General features: G+C 33.5%; 1 protein-coding gene across 3 annotated transcripts in view; it reads right to left on the bottom strand.

Moving 5' to 3' along the window:
- Positions 1 to 22,085, bottom strand: part of LOC149799962 (myosin-VIIa-like) — a 104,848-nt gene that overhangs the window by 28,569 nt on the left and 54,194 nt on the right. For 2 of the 3 annotated variants that reach the window (XM_089959463.1, XM_089959465.1), the window contains exons 12-20: positions 21,379 to 21,423; positions 13,550 to 13,701; positions 10,857 to 11,038; positions 9,552 to 9,658; positions 8,732 to 8,898; positions 7,679 to 7,773; positions 2,121 to 2,182; positions 956 to 1,108; positions 415 to 520 (exon numbers count right to left, since the gene is read on the bottom strand). In XM_089959463.1, the coding sequence (XP_089815589.1) occupies positions 415 to 520; positions 956 to 1,108; positions 2,121 to 2,182; positions 7,679 to 7,773; positions 8,732 to 8,898; positions 9,552 to 9,658; positions 10,857 to 11,038; positions 13,550 to 13,701; positions 21,379 to 21,423 (1,069 nt within the window). Of the gene's footprint in view, positions 1 to 414; positions 521 to 955; positions 1,109 to 2,120; positions 2,183 to 7,678; positions 7,774 to 8,731; positions 8,899 to 9,551; positions 9,659 to 10,856; positions 11,039 to 13,549; positions 13,702 to 19,224; positions 19,243 to 21,378; positions 21,424 to 22,085 lie in introns of all 3 variants that reach the window. The other variant, XM_089959464.1, reaches the window with a different exon arrangement.

Consider the following 22,085-nt stretch of genomic DNA (forward strand, 5'->3'; position numbering starts at 1 on the left):
TTAGATTTTTTGACATAGCTTTAACAATTTTCATCATTTCAATATCATGTTTTCAGTGTGGCAGTTCATACTGATGTCTAGCACTGGGACATCATACCGCAGGCATATAGCATCATGTCCCACTCAGTCACACTGTCCCAACACCAGGCTGACAAGCCGTAACACTAATCTTCTACTGCTGAGTGGCAAGTGAAGCAGCTGCTAGTACCAATTTTAGAAGTCTTTGGTATGGCTCAACTGGGATTCAAACCCGCAAACTCATGCATCCGAGGCAGATGCTCTAACCACTTAGGCCACCTGAGAGGTCCATGATATGTACTTTGAACTAAATTCTTATTTGGAAAATTTGACAAGATCATAATGGCAAGGGTAGTAAAAAGGTATCAGTAAAGAATAAACAAAGAATCTACACACCATCTGAGACTGGTCTGGAAACAGAACGTGATAGTTGGTGATAGAAGAGTGAGTTGCCATGGTTTCATGCTCAAGATAGTGTGGTGGGTAGGTTCGGCCACCATCCCTAAAATAAATAAATAAACAAATAAATAAATATGTAAATAATGAAATAAAAACAAAATTACATGTGATCATTATACAATGCATCCACTGTGTAAGGAGTGTTTAACTGTTTTTATTTTTTATGTTTTTTAAATACAAGTCTATATTTCTGCATGGTTACAATGCACAAGATCAGGTCCACAGCACAAACTATTTCATGAATATGACTATTTCAGCCAGTAATAGTAATTTTTTTGTTGCCACTAACAACATCTCTGTCTCTGTAGGTAAAGTTAATGCAAGAAAATATAAAAAATATATGGGAATACTGGATATTCTATCAGTAGATCTTTACACATTTGTTAATGCCTATTATATAATTAAAAATCAGCAATGGTGGTGCTAAATTATAAACTACTCCAAATTTATAAACAGATAATATTCAGATAGTACTTACTGTTTTGTTATTTGTATTCTTGATAAACACCGCTTAGCTAGTGGGTGTTTGTTAGACTTGAGAAATTGTTCAATTTCCTCAAACAGCTCATTTTGCGGGAATGCTGAAGTACACAGGAACCAAAACAACTGCCAGCCTCTTGCCTCACTCGATCTTCAAGAGCATAAGAGTTCCAATAGTAGTCATCTTTCAATCAATTAACTGACATTATCCTCCTCAGACTACAAATAAATGTAGTACTTGAGGAAAAGGTCCCTAAATATAAAAAAATTAGGTTTTTTCCCCCCATGACTGTTATGGAAATGGCATGTATGTCAATTTCTAAGTTAATTTGCACCTAACTGAACAAAATTAGGTATTGTTTTCCTTCAAATGTGGTATTATATGCTACCCCATTGCTATTCACGGTTTCATGCATATATTCCATTGTTGAACAAGGAACTCTTGATCTAATAAACAAGTAATACTCTAAATCACAAAATATTTACTGGCATAAAATATTTCATAATTAGCAATACACTTAAACTGATGCTGAACTTATTCATTTTAATAGGTACATAACATAGCATGTATGTGACCAATCACCAATCAATTAAATTTGTTGTTGCAAACTTGCTAAATTAAGTAAATTGATGAACATTCAGTTTCATAATGGTACAAAGGTCCGTTTCGAACACACACACACACACACACACACACACACACACACACACACACAAGACACACATTGCAAAAAGTTTCCAAATCTCTCATTTCTATTTGGTACAAGGAAACACCAGTGTCCACTTTTTATAGAATTTCTACTAAAATTGTACTCTGATTTATATAAAGATATACAAATAAATGGTGATCCAATTTGCAGATGCAAGGCAAGGTATTGTACAGCATTCAAATTCATCTGAGTAGGACTGAAGAATGTACAAATAATTTAATGAGCAATTAAAAAATGAGTTCTGCACAACACCATATCTCACAATATGCAATATAATTTTCCAAATATGTTGTCAAGTCTTAATGTTGAAAATGTTTGGCATCAACAACAGAGTGATAGCAATACAAAATTCTCACTATGTGGATAAAAATATTAATAATGCCTAAAATTCAGGTTTACAGTAGCTTGCCAAAGTGACCAATAACATTTTACAGGCGCTAAAAAGGTACTTACTTGTCTGGGTTTTGGGTAAGTTGCTTGATCAACTGGCAGTAAATTTCATCCCGTAGATATCGCTGTCAATAAAAAAAAAGCAAATAAATGTGTTTTATCAAACACTGTAATTATGTGATTTTTCCCCATTGTTGTAAAAATTGGTTTTTATGACAAAACACATTATGATTATTTGAAAATAATGTGCCAAAAATGTAAACTCTTCTTGACAAGCTTAAATAACCATTGAAAGTAGCCTAGGGTCAAGATTAAAATAATCATTATTTAGGGTGAATTTGGTTGCTGTAGGTCCTGACATGCAACCTCTTCATTGATATGTACACATTTTTTGCTTAGATAATGAAATATTAGTGAGAACAAGATATTTAAATAAAGAAAGAGATGCTGTATGTTTTATTACATTAGTTGAAACATTTAAATTTTGCCTTATTGCTTCTGCAGACTGATTTAAAATCATTGTTAACATGGCATTCTGATTCACTGCTCCCTAGAGGACATTGCAGAGAAGTAAGAGCAAAGTATATAAATTTCTAAAGGTAATTCAACTATTTTCATGTAAATGTGTAATAGAATTTATCAAAGATTTTTTTCCTCTCTCATTTTCAAAGAAACAACATTTCATTAAATAATGAAATTCGTTACCAAGTGCAAATATAAAATTTCCTCTCCTCTATTAGAATACCTTATAAATCTTCCTTTTAACTTTATGATTCATACGTTTGAATTTTGAGAGACTTAGTTCTAGCTGAAGAGACAGGAATTTCAGGAGTAGTTATAGTCCTAGAAGTTTTTATCTGACCGTCCAGAATATGAGTAGTTACTTCAGGTACAAATTAAATATTTCCATTCTTGTCAAAAACATGAACATGTTCTATACATTACTGTTCATTTTTCAATTTATTACTGTTCATTTTTCTTTGCATTACTTTGAATTTTTCTATTTATTACTATTAATTTTTCCATGTATTACTGTTCATTTTTCTTTGCATTACTTTCGATTTTTCTATTTATTACTATTAATTTTTCCATGTATTACTGTTCATTTTTCTTTGCATTACTTTCGATTTTTCTATTTATTACTATTAATTTTTCCATGTATTACTGTTCATTTCTCTTTATATTGCTGTTCATTTTTCTATATAATACTTATCATTTTCAACAGTCCATATGTCATTTGGTGTAATCAGACTTCATTTGGTATAATCAGACTTCATTTGGTATAATCAGACTTCAAATCAGACTTTATTTGGTATAATTACACTTCAAATCAGATTTAATTTTGTATGATCAATCTTCACTTGGTATAATCAGACTCCAAAATATTTTATGATTATGCATTTTAATGTAGTACTTTGTACATGAGTTTTGCTATTTTAAAAGACAGATGCAATAATTATGTTCTAATAATTCATCTTCTTTATTTAATCTATAAATTAAGTGGTTGTATACCATGTTCACCCCATATCATGCAGATCTATATTGACATTATTAATGTCAGCAGCATTCACAAAATTTTCGAATCAAATGATTACCGGTATATAATATCTAGCTTTTCAGAACCCCACACATCATTATCATACCCTAGACCAACCACTGCATCAAACAAATGACACAGTACATCAGTTTTGACCCAGCCAGTCAAATCACCACAACTTGATACACCTTGACATGGGATCTTTCACCTATATTATTTGACAGGCAAAATTTGCAATAATCCTTAGAATGTGATGATGGCAAATGGAAATATTTGAAAAATTGCCTTTCATATTGACCTTAAATTCCCTCTGCTGTTCTTGCTTCGAGTCTGAATATGACCATGACAACACTAACTAGTTGGATTTCTGTGAGCCCCTGAGTGGCTGTCAGGCAAATTTGTTGTCTGAACTGTCTGTGGCACACTAGACATGAGATGCCACATTGGTGTTCTTGATCAAGGATTGCTGCAGTTCTGAGATATGCTGTTTGCAGTTCTGCAATGCCTCTGCAATGCTCCTGAATTAAAAGTCTGAAGCTCTAATATTATTGAGACTGCTAGGTAGAGCAGTCATGTGCAAGATCTTCCCAAGACTATAGGTCAACATTGAAGTGAATCAAGAATGACTTGAGGGAATTTTGAAGCATGTTTTCCAAACACCTTGAGATTTCTCAACTAGCCATTGATTTTCTTTGACAGTTGCTGTTGTGACATCCTGGTGGCATCGCCTACCCATTTCAACTATGATTTCATTAGCAGAGTGTGAATGCTGTAAATGTCTGCCTCTGTAAGAAGTTCAAGGTCTGGGACCCTGTCCTGCCATTTTGTTCTCATCAGGTTCCTCAGGCAGTCCATGTAAAAATGGCTCAGCGTCTTTCCATGGCATCTATACACTGTCCAGGTTTCATATTCATCCTGTAGGGTTGGGAACACAATGGGTTTGTAGACATTTGGTTTTGTTTGTAAACTGATAACTTTGTGCTGCTCTACATTTAGCAGTAGTCTGCAAAAGCCATACTTTCTTGAGAAATTCTGGCTTTGGTTTCATCATCAATGTTGACTTGACATGACAGTGTGCTGCCTATATAGGTGAACTTGTCCATAGCCAGAAAGGACTGACCATGAAATGTGATGGTAGGATCTGCTAAAGGCCTTCCTGATCAGGATGGTGCATCATCCCTGTCGTCTTTTGGTACTAGTATTTTCTGGATGGCACACTAACTCTCAGACTGGAGCCTTGATTGATGTGATGCACAAGACAATTCTTCAGAATTCTGGTGAGGAATTTGCTGGTTACTGACAGTAAGGAGATGCCATGGTGGTTGTCATAGGAGTAAATTATGTTGTATATTGAATTTCTTCATATATATGTATCATTGATAATCACCCACTTTCATAAATAAAGAAGCATCTATTGCTAAATGCTCTCACTTTCTGATCATCTCAGCATTGTCCTGAAGGGCAGAAAAGACTTGGAAAATTAAAATGCTGATCTTCTGGTGCAACATTTTCTTTATAGATACTGTCCAGTCATGATAAATTCCAATCATGTGAGCTGGTAAGTGGAGTAATCCTGTGCATGACATTTTATCATGTGATAATCAGAGCTCCTTACATTTTCTTAGTGTTGCATACAATGTTATTGAATCTTATTCAGTTAAACGTTATTTTGTCAAGCTTGCCAGTGTAATTAGATCTGACACTTAACTTAAGCAATACAGATTATTAAAAAAATTTACAATTTATATAACCATTAAAAGTAAAATGTTTATCTTCAGGAAAAAGAAATAAAACTTTGGATTTGCTTGCATTTATTACTAGAGACTTAGTAAGACAGTATAGATGTGGGGCATTCAAACCATCATGGAGTTCCTTGTCTGGCTCGGTCAATATTATGGCAAGACCAGCAAATGGCAAAAAATGAAGACAAAAAAGCCCTATACTACTTTCTTATAATCAAAGGTCTGATGAATTATGTTATGATTCTAGTTAGTCCATCATAAGAATTTAAAAATAAATCTATTAAGTCACTGATAAATAGTAGAAATAATATTGGCACAAGGTTTTCACCTTGGTGAACACCTATACTGCAAATGACAATATCGGGATGTCTGTTTTATTGTTTTATTCATGCTTTGCCTTCTGGATACATACAATATATAACTTTAAAAATATTTTTTAAGCTTCATCATGCAGAAGCTGAATGCCTTTTTACAATTAATAAAACACAACATAGTTTTGGTTTCTTTTCTAAAATGTATATTTTTATACAGTACTTTAGAATCAATGTAAGATTGTTTACACTAGAACCTTATCAAAAACTAACACTAGTAGCATTCACAAACTTTCTACATGCCAATTTAATCTTAAAGACAACAGTGAGTAGTTTTTTCCAATACAGCTCAGTAAGTTTGTATCTCTTAAGCTGTCAGTATACAAAATGTTGAATTTTGTTTTTATAAACGCGAAGAACAATTCTTTCATCCATGTTGAAGGTACTATACCAGTCTTGAAAACAAGAAAGTTATGTTAATAACAGAGTTAAAGTGTCCAGAGACTATATTAAGAAAGAGAGAATGATAATAATTTCACACGTATTATTCTTTAATTTTATATGGATTCTCATACATGTACTTATGATTTCATCATTCAAAAACTGGTTACTCATGTCTGTGTTAGCAAGACACATAGATCTTTTGTTACATCAGTTTTGGTTGGTTAAGGAGGCATTTATTTCAGTTTCATGCAAATTAAATTGACTCATATGTATTTTATAGGACACATCAATAGGGCGTGTAAGGCTGGCCAGAATGTTTACAAGTCTAAAAGCATCGATTCCAGCTGCTTTGAAAAATTCTGAAATACCTTATTAGCAGGATTCTTAGAAATACCTTATTACCAGGATTCTTAGTGGGATTAAGCAGAATTCTCAGTGGGATTAAGTAGGATTATTAGTGGGATTAAGCAGGATTCTCAGTGGGATTAAGCAGGATTCTTAGTGGGATTAAGCAGGATTCTCAGTGGGATTAAGCAGGATTCTTAGTGGGATTAAGCAGGATTCTCAGTGGGATTAAGCTTATGGATTTGCATCAAGAGATTTTTGGCAATAATTTTAATCACTGGGCTTCATGCATGTAAAATTTAATTGAACTAGATATGACTTTTCATCCATGAAAGAGACATAAGGTTAAGGGAAAAAAGAAATACCAAAGTATATTTACTAGATAAATATGGTACATGTATTTCATTGTACTTTGTTTTTTGGGGTCATATTGTATGTTTGCTTGAGGGATCCTGCGATAGTATTAATTGATATCGAGCTTGGGCATGTCTGAAATCGTTACCTATGTCTCTAAAGCATGGAAAGTACATTACTGTCTTTTCATCTTGAGAGTAAAAAGTAGCAGACTTTCCAAGCAAAATTCCACATTTGCTCAAACATTTAAAAATTATAATTGACAGCATCTCATGTCACCTGCCATTAATGTTTGTTTAACATTTATGAGTCTTCAAACAAAAAAAGAAATAAATATAGTGGAGGTGAATTGGAAAGCTAAATTTAGTGTAAGCAACAAAGGACTGGACTCAAGCTATATACAGATACCAGCCATTGTAGCTAATAATGAATTTCTGTTATTGCCACACACAGATAGAAGCGAAACATGTACACAGATGGAAACAGTTATTTATAGGTATTCATTCCATATATTAGCAGTTTATCATTCCATGACTGAATTAAAAAAATCTACAATCAGATGCTGCATTCGAAATGAGATTTTACTCCCATTCAGTTTTCATCCAGTTCAATCCCTATAAATCCAAAATTCTTGCCCAATCAAATAAATTCTTCCTCTTGAGTTCTGAATTGTTTCCATGGTAAAGCATCTTCTTAACAAGATCCAAAACCAAAGTGTTTGACTTCATAGAAAAAATATAAATTTGGAAATATCAATTAAATCTATACATGCAAAAAGATTAAATTCATCAGTAAAAAAGACAAATTTATAAAAATGGAAAACAAAATATATTTTGAGTCCTGACTTGCAATAAAATAATAAATGCTAGAAGTAAAGTTCTGACTCACATTGCAAATGGCAGGGTCGAGTACACCTTCATTGGCAATCACCAGATCTGTTGCATTTTCTGTATTTGGGGCATCGCCCATGTATTGTAGTATGGGTAACATTGTTAAGGAGTCATCACAACAGTGTATATATATATGATCTCAAATGCGTAATAATTTAATACCTAATTTATGAAATGAGTTGAATATTGTCCATCTTTTGATAAATATATATATATTAGCAGTTTGTTACATATCTGCAACCATGTAAATAATCAAAACAACATAAAAGTCTCTTCTAATATTTGTTTCTGATGTCTAAGTTAGGACATGTTTGTAACATTGCTAATTTAATGGCAACACCTTTAACTATAGAAGAAAGCCATCCACACTTTTATTTGCCTTCCTTTGATAGGCTATGTCCTGTATTTAAAACCTTCCTTGTCATTTATGTAAAACATACAAATATGATCTTAATCACAGTAGACAGTAATAGCTACTAGGAAGCCTACATATTAAATTTGAACATATGACATCTGATCTGCTTTCCTGCCTCTTGGGCTAATGCAGGAATTGATACATTTATTGTTATCCACTCCTTGGGCTAATCCAGGAATTGATACATTTATTGTTATCCACTCCTTGGGCTAATCCAGGTATTGATACATTTATTGTTATCCACTCCTTGGGCTAATCCAGGAATTGATACATTCATTGTTATCCACTCCTCCAGTAGACACAAGATACCAAATGGGATTGTGCTTCTTCTTTCAGTGTTGATGAAGTTCAGGTTACAAGATAAAACCTACACATAGGCAGACAGAGGAACATATGCACATGTGGACTGATAAGGATAAATAACAGGTCACAATATATCCCCCAATGTGTGTACATAATGCATATATAAAAATGAAATAGAGAGTAAATGCTTTGCTATTTAGATATAACATTAAACATCAAAACGTTCAATTAAAAGTGAATATATCAGCATCAATGAAAGATTTCACCTTTGCATTCCAAATTTATAACACACTGTTGTTACGTGTTTGTATTTCTTTCAGGTCAAAAGGATATATAGGAAAGCTCGAACAGCAGCTCTGCGGAGATCTTCTCTTTGGCTTGTCCTCTTGAGCAGCGGTTTCTTCAGGGGTTCTTTGGAAAATTTCCATAGGGGGTCTTTCTTTTCCTTCTTAAAAGAAGCCTTGCTCAGTAACTTGGTAACTTTGTTATCACTAGACTGTCTGCAATAAAAAAACATAATTCAATGTTTTGCCATCTTAAAAATATATTAAAATTACAAGTTCCAACTGAATCTTTTGAAGCAATATTTGGAATCTAAAAAAAGAACCTGAGGATACATATGTGAATAACATTTTGTAATTGTTTGTTTTTATTTGGCCATTTTTTAAAATATCAGAATATTGCTTTAGCTTTTTAACGTAACATCGAGAAGATGATTCAATTGTGGACTTTAACATTCTTCTTCTTATTGCATGTCATGGTTTTCTATGCATTAGAACAATAAAGGAAATATTTATTTCAAAGTCGAAGCTACTTTCTTCCTTTTAAATGATACTGAATGAAATAATTTCTTCAGATAATTTCACATTCAACATTAGTTCTAAACTAATTCTAGAAATAATACCTATCATTTTAAATAAATCCAGAAACTGTAAGATCTAAAGATAAAATCTGAATTTGTAAACATTTTTAAATTAAGCACAGTTTTTTTCTTAATATTGTGACATACTGTTATTTAATGAACTGCATCCACACCGTATAGGCACAATGATGCTAATACATCCATATGCATAGATATATGCACATGCTTGCACATGTACATACAAACATGCATGTAATGATACATATATGCATACATAAACCAGATATTTACCTGAAATTATTTTTTGCATAATTCTGAAGTGTATGCTCCTCTAAACTAAACCGAATATTCATGGGTAAGGGAGGGAACTCTTTCCTCAGCTGAACAGCAAGCATTCCCTAAAAAAAGTCTTGGCACATTATTCAAATATGTAAACTTTTTTCATCAGAGCTTATAGAAATATAATCATCAAACACCTGACTTATACCCCCTATTACTTAAGTTCACATTTCCTTGCAGTTTCCTTTTACAAAAGTGCTTAATGTTATTTAATTAATAATAGTACAAATAAAGAATATTAATTTTATATCAACTGATGTATGTCAAAAACATATTCATGTTAGTAAGAAGGAATTCATATTGTAGAAACAATCACTCAAGCACTGAATGTTCCAATAACCTATGTTAAAGCTTGAGTAAAATAACTATTTGTCATCAATTCAGTTTTAACTTACTAATCCTTAGCAATCATTTAATGTGTTTTGAAAGCTTGATTTTTCATTCTTTGTCTGTTGTTGGTGTCTTTTGGAGCCAAGCTTAATTTCTTGGCACATAAATATATAAAATATGTGACTTTGATGTCCAGCCAGCAACACTATCAACTGTGGCTTAGTAATGTATTACAAAAGGTCACTTTTAAGCCTGAACTTTAACCACTGAACTATCACATTGCTAGAGATGTTTCATCTCATGTTTTTAAACTTATGCACAATATCTGAATAACAACAAATTTATGAAAGGGAAAGATGTTGATGTTTCATAAAACATCCAACAATATCCCTTGAAAGCTAATAATGACTCACCTTGACCTTTCAATCATTATCACATAGAATGATCCATTTTTAAATGAACCTGTTTCAATGTTAGAGATGTGAGAATGCATTCCTTCCTTAAAAATAAAATAAACCAACTGACCAGCGTGACCTTCACCCCTTCACCTTGGCATTTCAACCATCAAATTACTAGAAATGTTTTGTATCCCATGTCAAATTTCTCCATAGTGTCTAACAACACAATTCACCAGTGTGACAAAAGTTGATGCTGTCAGATTCAGCAACTTAAACCCTTAACCAACCACCTGAAATTTAAACAATGTTTCATAAGACCTTGACACTTTATCCTTAAGGCTTTAATTTCTCAGAATGATTCCCACCCTGATGAAGTTGTGGGCAAGATCTGATGATGATCTACTGATATAAAAAGGGGATACTGTCCATCAAGTCCAGGCAGCCAGAAGGACTGTTATGCTTTGACTTGCATCAGACATCACAGGCAAGAGAAACATGATATGACTTTATTCATTCATACAAATCGTACCAGAACATTTGCTTGTGGTTCATCCGCTGTTGGCAGTATGTAGACCACATCCTTTGGAAGACTGCCATGTTTCCCAGTCCGCATACATGTTCCCTGGTATACGTCAGCCTCCATGTACTCTTCATATGGCTTGTCCAGTTTGACTAGGTCTCCCTTTGCTGCACCAAATCCTATTGCACTCTCTGTGGATTTTATATTATGTCACTTCAATTCCTAAATGTTTACTCTGGTACTATTTATAACATGTTACACAATTTTCCCTTAAACAATTTGTCCTTGTTGTGTATACAATTAAGATTAATTTTCTAGCAACGGATTATACAATTAGGAGAAAGCACCAAGATAGCAGGTAGAGGTAAGATATATTGTGTTTAATCCCTTATTAATCAGATGCTAACAATTAATCAAGTTTCTTGATTGTGCTGAACAAAGCACTGTGTATGGCCATAATATCAATAATCAAGCTATATAATTTAGTCTTTCCCTCATGTCTTTAAGCATATTATTCCTTCTGTGTAGGGTTATTCTAAGCTGTTTTATGCTATCTATTCTTCTGTTTACGATTTTAAGGAAATGAGTAAGAAAAATATTCAACTTTGTTTGGGGACAAATCAAACATGTTTTCACTTATTATTCCAAATTGTTTCAGCTGGTTTTGATTTGAATGGAGTGTCCATGTTGTATTTTAGGTATTAGGATGTAAGTGACATTTTGCATACAATATCCACACGAGCATGGACAATATTTTGTATACAATATCCACACCAGCATGGACAATTTTTTGTACACAATATCCACACCAGCACGGACAATATTTTGTACACAATTTCCACACCAGCATGGACAATTTTTTGTACACAATATCCACACCAGCATGGACAAGTTTTTGTACACAATATCCACACCAGCATGGACAATATTTGTATACAATATCCACACCAGCACGGACAATATTTTGTATACAATATCCACACCAGCATGGACAATATTTTGAACACAATATCCACACCAGCATGGACAATATTTTGTACACAATTTCCACACCAGCATGGACAATTTTTTGTACACAATATCCACACCAGCATGGACAATATTTTGTACACAATATCCACACCAGCATGGACAATATTTTGCTTACTGTATTATCATGGCCTCTGTCAGCCACCATCAGAGACTGTCAGTGATGTTACAAAGTCAGGATGCATGTACAATGGCTATGAATACGACAGAGTTTAAATTTGTAATTATAGTACTTTCATGCCGGATATTTACTTATGTCAGCTACTCTTGATGCTGAAGCTAAAATAGGTTTGCATGTGGCCAATACATAGCTCTCATAAATCCTGATTTAACTATATCTGTACTGAAGGTACAGTTTAGTCAATCAAATCATAATCTTCTTTCCTTCATCATTGTTGGCAATCATCATAACCTTAAGTGTTCTTTTGATAAAAGCATTGCTGAATTGAAAGCAAACATAACTCAAGGTTCAGTGTTGTTAAATTTGGTACTTTAGGAAACTGCTTCATGGGAACATACTCTTAACTGTAGTAGTGAACAATAACCGCTCACAACCCAATGAAACATTCAGAGATCGACTTACGCTTTCATGTGATTATTTATAATTTACCTCTTATATGGAAGTGCTAAACATGCTAGATATTTACCATGTTGTCAAAGTTGAACTAAAATATTTCCATAAGCATAAGTGTTTTTTAAACTTCATTTATATTTTTGTATTTATGAAGTTCATATCTGTCATATAATAGATAGTAACAATTTTCATGAACATTCCATTTAGTACACTGGTATGGGAAAACGAAAGCCAGTATTGTTTCATCTTTTCTAGCCAAAGCTCCAATATGTTAACCCTACCTACACCGTGGCTGATCGAGCAGATATTTTCATGATTGTCCTAGCAACATCTATTGGATACCATGGGTTTCCTCCCTTAGGATCTAATGCCAGCTAACCAATAGCATGTAACAGTGGTGCATTGTACATCGGCCAAAAATGGTGGAGGAAATTGACTTCAAAAGGATACTTCGTAAGTCTAACATCAGGAGTATGACTATGTACCAGAGAGTCCATTACAGGTGTATTTGAGTGAAATGTATTTGTACAAACATGGACCAGCAGTGGAAAATCGCTTATTATCAGTCCATTTAAGTTGTGTGCTCCTCTTGTCTCGATCATGAAGGAACAGTGTTCAAATTTGAACTTAAGTTTCATTGGATGCAGTGTCTTGCCGCTGCATCCAATGAAATTCACAGACCCAAAGCACATACATATCTGCTTGATCTGCCAAGGAGTAGATAGAGTTAACATATCGGAACCTTGGCTAGCGAAGATGGCACAATTTTAATATAAGCTTAATCTTGTTGGTAAATATTCTATTGAATTATATACATTGTGTATAGACATTTGCAATTCGCAACAAACGTGTCATAGTAAATATTTCAACAACGCACACTTCACAATTGATCCCACTTTTCTGATGTGTAAAAAGTTGAATTTGCTTTTGTTCTGTTTCTCGGCAATGATCCGCTGTACGTACAAAATCGTTGAATTAACTTTGAACCTTGTTTAATGCTAACTATGTATGCAAATTCTGTGCAAGAACTATTCGTTTTATAAGAACGAGCAGTTGTCACTGCAATAGCTTTCAGTTGATGTTGCAAATATATACAAACCAAAATGGGAAGCATCTTGAACCACTAAAGCGTATCTGGATCGCCTTCTGAGACCCATTTGGAATGAAGTCACCAAGGTGAAAAGGTCATCTGCATGAGGCGACGTCATGTGGAAGTCATCTCCTTGAACTGTTGTTATGGTAACCAGATATCTGAAAATTTCAGACAATGTGCACTCTAAAACCAAATATAAAGTGGGTTCAGAGGTTATTGGTGTACATCGGAGACATACAGACACCACATGGTTTGATTGGACAAAGCCCGAAATATTTTGAGAGTTTTTATATATATATAAAAAACTTAACGAGTCATTTTATTTACATACACTGGGATGGACTCGGTTACTAAGGATTTCGATTTATAGGGTCGAGAAATAGGATATTGGCGTGCATTAGAGACGCACAGACACAACCTGGTTTAATTTGGCTGTGATTTAAGATAAGATTTTTTTCTTCTTCAAAATCTCCAATAATTGGGTCCACCATACTTACAGAGGTGGGCTCACATATTGATAATGATGATTTTGCTTAGGTGAACTCAGATATAAAGAAAAAAAAAAATAGAAACATCGGTTAGTATTGGATTAAGCAATTATTACTCTGGTTGAATAAAGTATATTTATACAAATTGGTTAGGAAGGCATCAAAAGTCAAGAAAGTTCCATAAAACAAAGAAGTTCTAGTCCTTTTTTTAAATTTGTCTTCCTTGAAAATTTAATTAAAATTTACCTCGGAAAAGTGTATCTTCAGTTTAATTCATGGTGCATTATGTGGGAATTTCTTTTTTCAGTACATTTAATGATTGTTTGCATTTGTGAACATTAAACAACAACATGTAATATTATATATGGTACACTTTCATGTTTTTCAAACGACGCATTTTTCCAGATATTAAATTTATCTCGGCATTATTCCAAAGTCAATGTAATTACACTTAGTTCTTAAATGTATAAACATTCAAATAGTGAAGCAGAAAGTAATGTGTAATTATTTAGACCTTGCGGTAGAACAATTTTGCAGCGGCAGTGTTCAAATTCATTGACATTTTCGATCAATTATGTTACCAATTTTAACGTTTTATTTATTGCCGTGCATAACTTTGGTGTATATTTCATACATCATTTTGGCAGAATGTCATTATCTTTCACTTTCTCCGCTCATGACAACGGCGATTTCATAAAATACCATTTTAAGAAAGAGAATTATAACTTATGTAAACATGTTTGTACAAATGCTGAGAAAATCAAGGTTAATCATGATTAAATAAAGAAATGTAGCTTTAAAAGAATTGCAATACTATTTTGTCTTTTCATCTGAAAAAGCACAGAGTAGAAGGTTTTGGATTTGGCTTTGTAAAATTGCATTCTTATGCAAATATTTTAGAGGCAAGTCCCCGGCGTAAAGCGTATAGACGTATGGAACACGCTGTTTTAAACGAGAATACAATTAACCTAAATTATATTCCTTTATATGAGTTATTTTGATATACTGCGATATAAAAATATACAGGACGCGAAATAAAGCCGATCCATTAATCATAATATATACAATATGCATCATATTATGAAAACTGGTGAAATAATTTGAAATGAAATTTAAAATACACGAATAAACAATTTATACATGTATAAATGTCCTAACCTTCGGAAAGTTGTGATATAAATATCAACAGGAATTCTGTTTTACCTATATTTATTGAAAACATTTTGCTTACATTTGGCTAGATCACTTATTTTAATATTTTTCATGGAAAAATGATATTTCAAAGCAGATTTACATTATTACAATTTTTTAATATACATAAATGCAGTGCTGAAGCAATTTAATAGACAAGCGGGTCAAATAGGTTTGGGATTATCGTAAGAAATTATTTTGTTGTTATTTGATTTATATTTCAAAAGTAAACGCAAGTCAGATGCTAAAAAACATTATAATTTAATTAGGAAGCCTGGTTAATATTCGTTAGTGCATTTGCTTTGCTTCTAAATGTAAAGTAAGACACGTTGTTTCAGTGGATACAATGTCAAACGTTAGACTCATTTCCTGAAGGGTGTTAGTTCAATTCACACTGTGGGAACAGCCTGAGCGGCTCCTGTGGTGTGTGAAATGGGCAAGACACGTTCTGCTACTCGCCTCCATATCAGTTGCATTATCGTAAAACAACAAAACCAAGTAAATTCAAAGTTGTAATTGCCGGAGATCTGATATACCACATGTTATATTCATAGATATAGGTGAACAGATTGATATCTTCTAGAGTTTTTTGAAATCGCATTTTTTAAATTTATGAAAAGATTTTTTTTGAAAATCACCTAGACAAAATCAGTAACAGGATTTGTATGAAATACATAATGACATAAAAATATGAACTAACTTGACTTGTTCGCTTAATTCTTGATTTTTCATGATTTCGCAAAAATATAGGTTCTATTCAAAAATCAATTATTTAAGGACTTTTTATGTCCTTAATTACATCTATAGTAAAACCCACCTTTTTGTGTGTCATTTTTGCTATTGAATAAAATGGATACTTCTATGTTGAAAAAATTCTATACTTAGACTTTCTGGAAATTTGAAAACATCAGGTCAAAACATGTTTGACTTGATCAACATGAATAATCATATCAAACAAGGAAAGCATAACGATTCTCTTGTGTCTTCACAAATATAAAGAAATGTCGGCAAGAAAGGTACTTTAACTCACACCGATTAATGAAATTCTTAAAGTAGCACGGTTAACAACTTTTTCACCAACATGTTATGAATATAGTTTTACCGTTTGTCATTTAATTTGATTTAATTGGTAAGGATACTAAAATCAGACCATGAAGAGCCTTTTCAGAAACCATTTCATCATTAATACTCTACGGCATAACAGCGTATTCAAATTGTATTTTCTCGAATCTTGTGCGCGTGTTTATTACAGTTTGTGTGCGTGTTTATTACAGTTTGTGTGCGTGTGTGCGTGTTTATTACAGTTTGTGTGCGTGTTTATTACTTCATTTAACATAAACATAAGTTTAAAGAACGCAGTAACCTTTATCTGCACTAAAGTAGTTAGAAATATGTTGCAACGAAAATGACACGCACAGAGAAGATACATTTTTTGATGAACGAGCGTTGGTATAATGATATTGCAGTTTCGATCATATAATCGTGTAAACTGATGAATTCGTTGCCTTTCTTTCCTTCATGAAAACATTTTATTATTATTTTGCATATCATGTATATGAGTCTTACTTACAATGTCCAAGGCTACTACAAACACCACCGTAAATATTATGTTTTCATATTTAAATTTTGGATGCGGCAAAATTTGATGAATGACAGGTCTTTAAAAAATAATTGTATTAGTAATTTTTGTCCCACATATTACTGTCTAATGCATGAAAATTTTACTTAAGAACTAAAGAAAAATCATATAAATACAAGAAAGTCAGCTACTGGCGTGACAAAGTAAATTTGCATTTTTAGAGACACAATGTTATTGAATGTGTTTTTTAAATACCACAAACCCTACCTCATGCAGTAGTCAAATTATTATCCATTTACTGTTATCCAGTAATTTGTTATAAAGCAGGAGGTTCAAACGAAAGAACCTTTCAGTCTCACTTACTGTTCATTAATATACAATGTGTTGCACACAAAAATCACAACTAGAAACTCCATATAAACAATAATCTTGTATACATGTTTATAAGTCGAGTGCAGCTGTGAGCAACACATACACTGATCTGCCATCACATAATGCTCTGCCAGATCAGGGTCAATACTGTTTGTTCTAATAGTTATTACAAAGACACCTCATCGACCCAAATCTGCCGGTACATTATGCGACGGCAGATACTTGCAGTTGAATTCGACTTATAAGCGAGTACACCAAATAACCTTAACCGAGTCTTAAGTAAAACATCTTTGTTTCCTGTACTGATACTGTTTAAACATAAAAGTCTGAAGGAACGACGCCATCATGCCAGTTTTTTTCTGCTGTATTCTTCTCATCGATAAAAAATAATGACAATTTTGATTTAGTAACATAAAAAATGATGACGGTAAAAAAGAATTGATTATGATTTATGTGGATTTAATGCACCCAATCTTTCTGAAATGGTTCCCAAAAAACTCCTGCTGATAATGTACAGGATGAGGTAAGACAATGCTCAAACTGTGATCAGAGGGACATGTCTTGTGACTTTGATGGCCTCAACCCAGTCTTCAAAGAGAACACCGAGGTCGCGCAGTTGATAGAGCGTTGGAATCCAAGGTTCGCGGATTCAAAACCCGCCCAAGCCAGCCAGGGTCGACTCAGCGATGTACAGTAAATACTATGCTGAAAATGCCGTCACAAACAAACAAACCAAGCAACTAACCGATCAACTAAACTAGCTTGACAAAACACTTGATACGGTTGACACTGGTAAAGTCTCAAATGATACAACTGTCTCCGTGTCTGATAGACAAAATAATAGCAACGATAAAATAACATATGTTTGTGATCGGATGATTATGATATCAACCGCTATAATTGCCTTTGTATGATCGATGTGTTCAAGATATAAGCTGATATAATAGCCGTTTGTAGGATCGGCGTGTTAAATATATCAATTGATATAATTGCCTTTGTGCAATCGGTGTATTAAAGATATCAACTGATATTACTGCCTTCGTGGTGATCGGTGTGTTAAAGATATCAACCGTTATAATTGCCTCTGCATGATCGATGTGTCAAGGATATCAACTGATATAATTGCCTCTTTGTGATCGGAGTGCTAAGGATGTCAACTGATATAATTGCCTGAATGTGATCGGTCATTTAAAGATATCATAAGTGCCTCTGTGTGATCGGTATGTTGAAGATATCAACTGATAGAATTGCCTCAGTGCGATCGGTTTGTTTAAGACATCAACTGACACATTTCTTCAAATATCTGATCTGGGTGATAATGATTACAACTGATATAATTGACTATGTATCTAATCGGGATACAGGGCCGGATCGGGGAGGGGGTAGGGGTTTCCGGACCCCCAGAATAAATTAATACCCAAAACACACACACACACACACACACACACACAAACGTACAGTCAGTTGACACTTGAAGTTTCACCATCGTTTTATTCTTGCGCAAGTTTATTGGGCATTATGCAAACTTTTAGTAAATAGAAACACAGACGTTTGCTTTGGTGCCCTTTCGATGAAAGTCAGGTCCCTTTTGACCCCCCCCCCTCAACCACACACTAGAACTGATCCGCCCTGAGGTGATAATGATTATAATTGATGCAATTGACCATGTGTCCGATCGGTGTGAAGACTCTCAACTGATAATGCAATGGCTACAAAATAATGAGCTCAGAAAGATTAATTGTACACATTAATAACTAACTTTCCCATGTATATAATTATTTGAATACACCATTTTAAATTTAAATAACAGACAAATAAAGTATCAATTCATCAGATTTGCTTATGAAATGAACTGAATGACTGGCATTAGATTAAGCGAAGCAAGCAAAGACTGAGGTAAAAAAATTCATACTTGATGGCTTGACCATCTTTTCTTTTAGATGAATCCGGCGGATATTCGATATAATGTACTAATAACATTTCAAAAGGAAAGAAGAAGCAAAAGCTGTCACTGAAATCTGTTGAATATTAATATAATTGTACAATCTTACCCTTCCTTGTTCTTGAAGCTGAAATATTACCAGTAATGATGTGATATAAAAAGAATAAAATTAATTGCTTCATAATAAAAAGCCATGCTAACAGATAGACAACATGCAAATTAATGTAGTTAAGAAGTAAAGGGGCGTACATTACTTGAGAATACGTATACGAATTTACTCACGTATAAGTCGGATCCAACTGCAAACGCAAAGAACCAAATCTGCTATCACATAATACGACAGCGTTCCTGGATCTACTGAGATTTTTAGCAGCAAGCAGTGGAACAAACAACATAGACCCTGATATGCCGGAGCAATATGTGACAGCAGATTAAGATCTATGTTGTTCTCAGATGGACCCGACATAAAAGCGAATATATACGGTATACATTCTAACTTACTATAAATTACCTAACATGTAAGCGAATATACACGGTATACTATGTATCTCACTTCAATGGCCTAACATAAAAGCACTACTGGCTCTACTGAAAAGTGTAAAAATATAAATAAAATAATTTGATTTTTTCGGTAACGTATGGCATACCTTTTACGTACATGAACTCCCTGTTCAATTCTGCAACTTAAGCAAGTAGAAGAAGAAGTATAAACTGAATACAAGGTACCAAAAAAACACAAAAAACTTTGATGGATTAATGGCCAACATAACAATTACAAATGGCGCTCAGCTGTATGGAATGGGTAAACCAAATATGTCGGATATAATATACAATTACAATCAGTTGAGCAGTCCAATAGTTTATATTCTGATATAAAATAATTAGAATGTCAAGAATATGATACGTCTACCAACATGAAATGTGTGTGTGTGTGTGTGTGTGTGTGTGTGTGTGTGTGTGATCTGCATTGTTAACGTAGCTTTGATAATTTTTCGGTGAATATGATACGTCTACCAACATGAAATGTGTGTGTGTGTGTGTGTGTGTGTGATCTGCATTGTTAACGTAGCTTTGATAATTTTTCGGTGATTTCGCTACGATATCTGCAGTGTGGCAATTTATAGTGATGTCTAGCACTGGGGCATCCTTCAGCAGACATGTAGCATCATGTCCCACCCAGACACATTACCCTGACACCAGGCCGACCAGTCCTAACATTAACCTCTGAGCACCAAGCGAGGCAGCCGCTTGCACAAGGGCTCGCATCGTTGCTTACAATATAACTATTAGACATATATATAATATAAAATAATACTTTATTACTATAAATGTATGACTAACAGTTACATTATAAGCAACGATACGAGCCCCTGTGGCAGCGGACGCTCTTAATCACTCCAGCCACCGGAGCGATACTAGCATGAACTAACAAGCGTCGATTAATATATGAACCCCCTCCATGCACAGTTCTGCATGCACTGCATTCAAGCTAATATCGTAACATATACACTGTACTCATGCAACAACTCTTAAAGTCGATTTTTTTTACCTTGTACACAAATGTAAAAGATAAAATTTTCTTCTTTTCTTGTTCTTTCTTTTTAATGTCGGAGTAGTACAATATGATTGAAAACTGAATTTTATGCGAATTTATATGAAAGTTCTAGCAATAAAAAAACTGGACATTCCATTTTTATGAGTTCATTGTTGTAAATATTTAATTGATATTCAATAAATGTATGAAAACGAGCAGGAAAAACAATCCGTTGAAATTGTATTTAATTTATTCGGAGGCAGGGTAGGAAATTGATAAATGACAAAGAAAACAGAAAACAGCCTTTACTTATTCCAGGCTTCCAGTCCGATGACAACATTGGAAGCAAGGGTATTGTAAATGTCTGCAGTAAGAAAACTAACTGTGATATTGGTTATTTCAATTTAATTTGGTTTTCTTCTTTTGCCTGAATTTTAATTTATAAGGACACCATGTACCAAGAACGTGAAATAATCTCTCTCTCTCTTTCTCTCTCTCTCTCTCTCTCTCTCTCTCTCTCTCTCTCTCTCTCTCTCTCTCTTTGTGTGTGGTATGGAAGCTGGAAAAAAGTTCCTAAGAATTATATTATCAAAACCTTTGCGCCACTATGCTACATAATGAAGGCTATAAAAAGATGTATGCTTAACGCGAAAATTCCACATGCATAAAGTTTTCCCATCTAGCACTGTGTATGCAAAATTTGATAAATACCGCTCCATCCAAATTTACCTGTACACGAAACTGCATTGGTTTACCATACCAGTATATGTGTCGCTGTAAATATGCAAATGATGATACAACCGTATGCTATCACTGTAAACTATTCTCAAATTTAAATACATTTGTTTATCGGAAGGAGTGGGGTTTTATTCTGACGTGTCATACTTCTTTTAGACTTTTCATAACAGCACTCTACATTATCTTTGTTGATTACAATATATCATACATAAATTAAGGTTCAAGATAGGGTACTATCATCAAATAAATGTCTTTCACCGATTTAGTTATCATATAATAAAAGGGCAACAATACTTTGCAGCTTATTAAAATGTCATATGTAAATTGTTTGGACGTTTACATGAGGGTCTCCTATTCTTTACTGAACATAAATTGTATGGACATTTGCAATAGGGTCTCTTCTTTTATATTGAATATTGTTTGTTATGAGGAGTCCCGCATATTTTAAATCGTTGAACGTTTTAAAATCCACAATTTTCTTCATCGTATTCAGTTTTAATACCGTCGTATTACTTAATTTATAACAATGTTTCGCAAAATATTAAGAGTTTATTAAGAATTAGAGCGAAGTCATAAAATCCTGAATTCTTCAGAACAGAAGAAAATATAACGATTACCTCATAATTTAGTAATTATGTAAAAGGCTTTTAAAAAACAAAACTAAAAAAGACCATGCTGTGCAAATATAGAACAATAGA

Source organism: Sinohyriopsis cumingii, chromosome 5, assembly GCF_028554795.1.
Source record: "Sinohyriopsis cumingii isolate HCF-2022 chromosome 5, ASM2855479v2, whole genome shotgun sequence".
NCBI lineage: Eukaryota > Metazoa > Mollusca > Bivalvia > Unionida > Unionidae > Sinohyriopsis > Sinohyriopsis cumingii.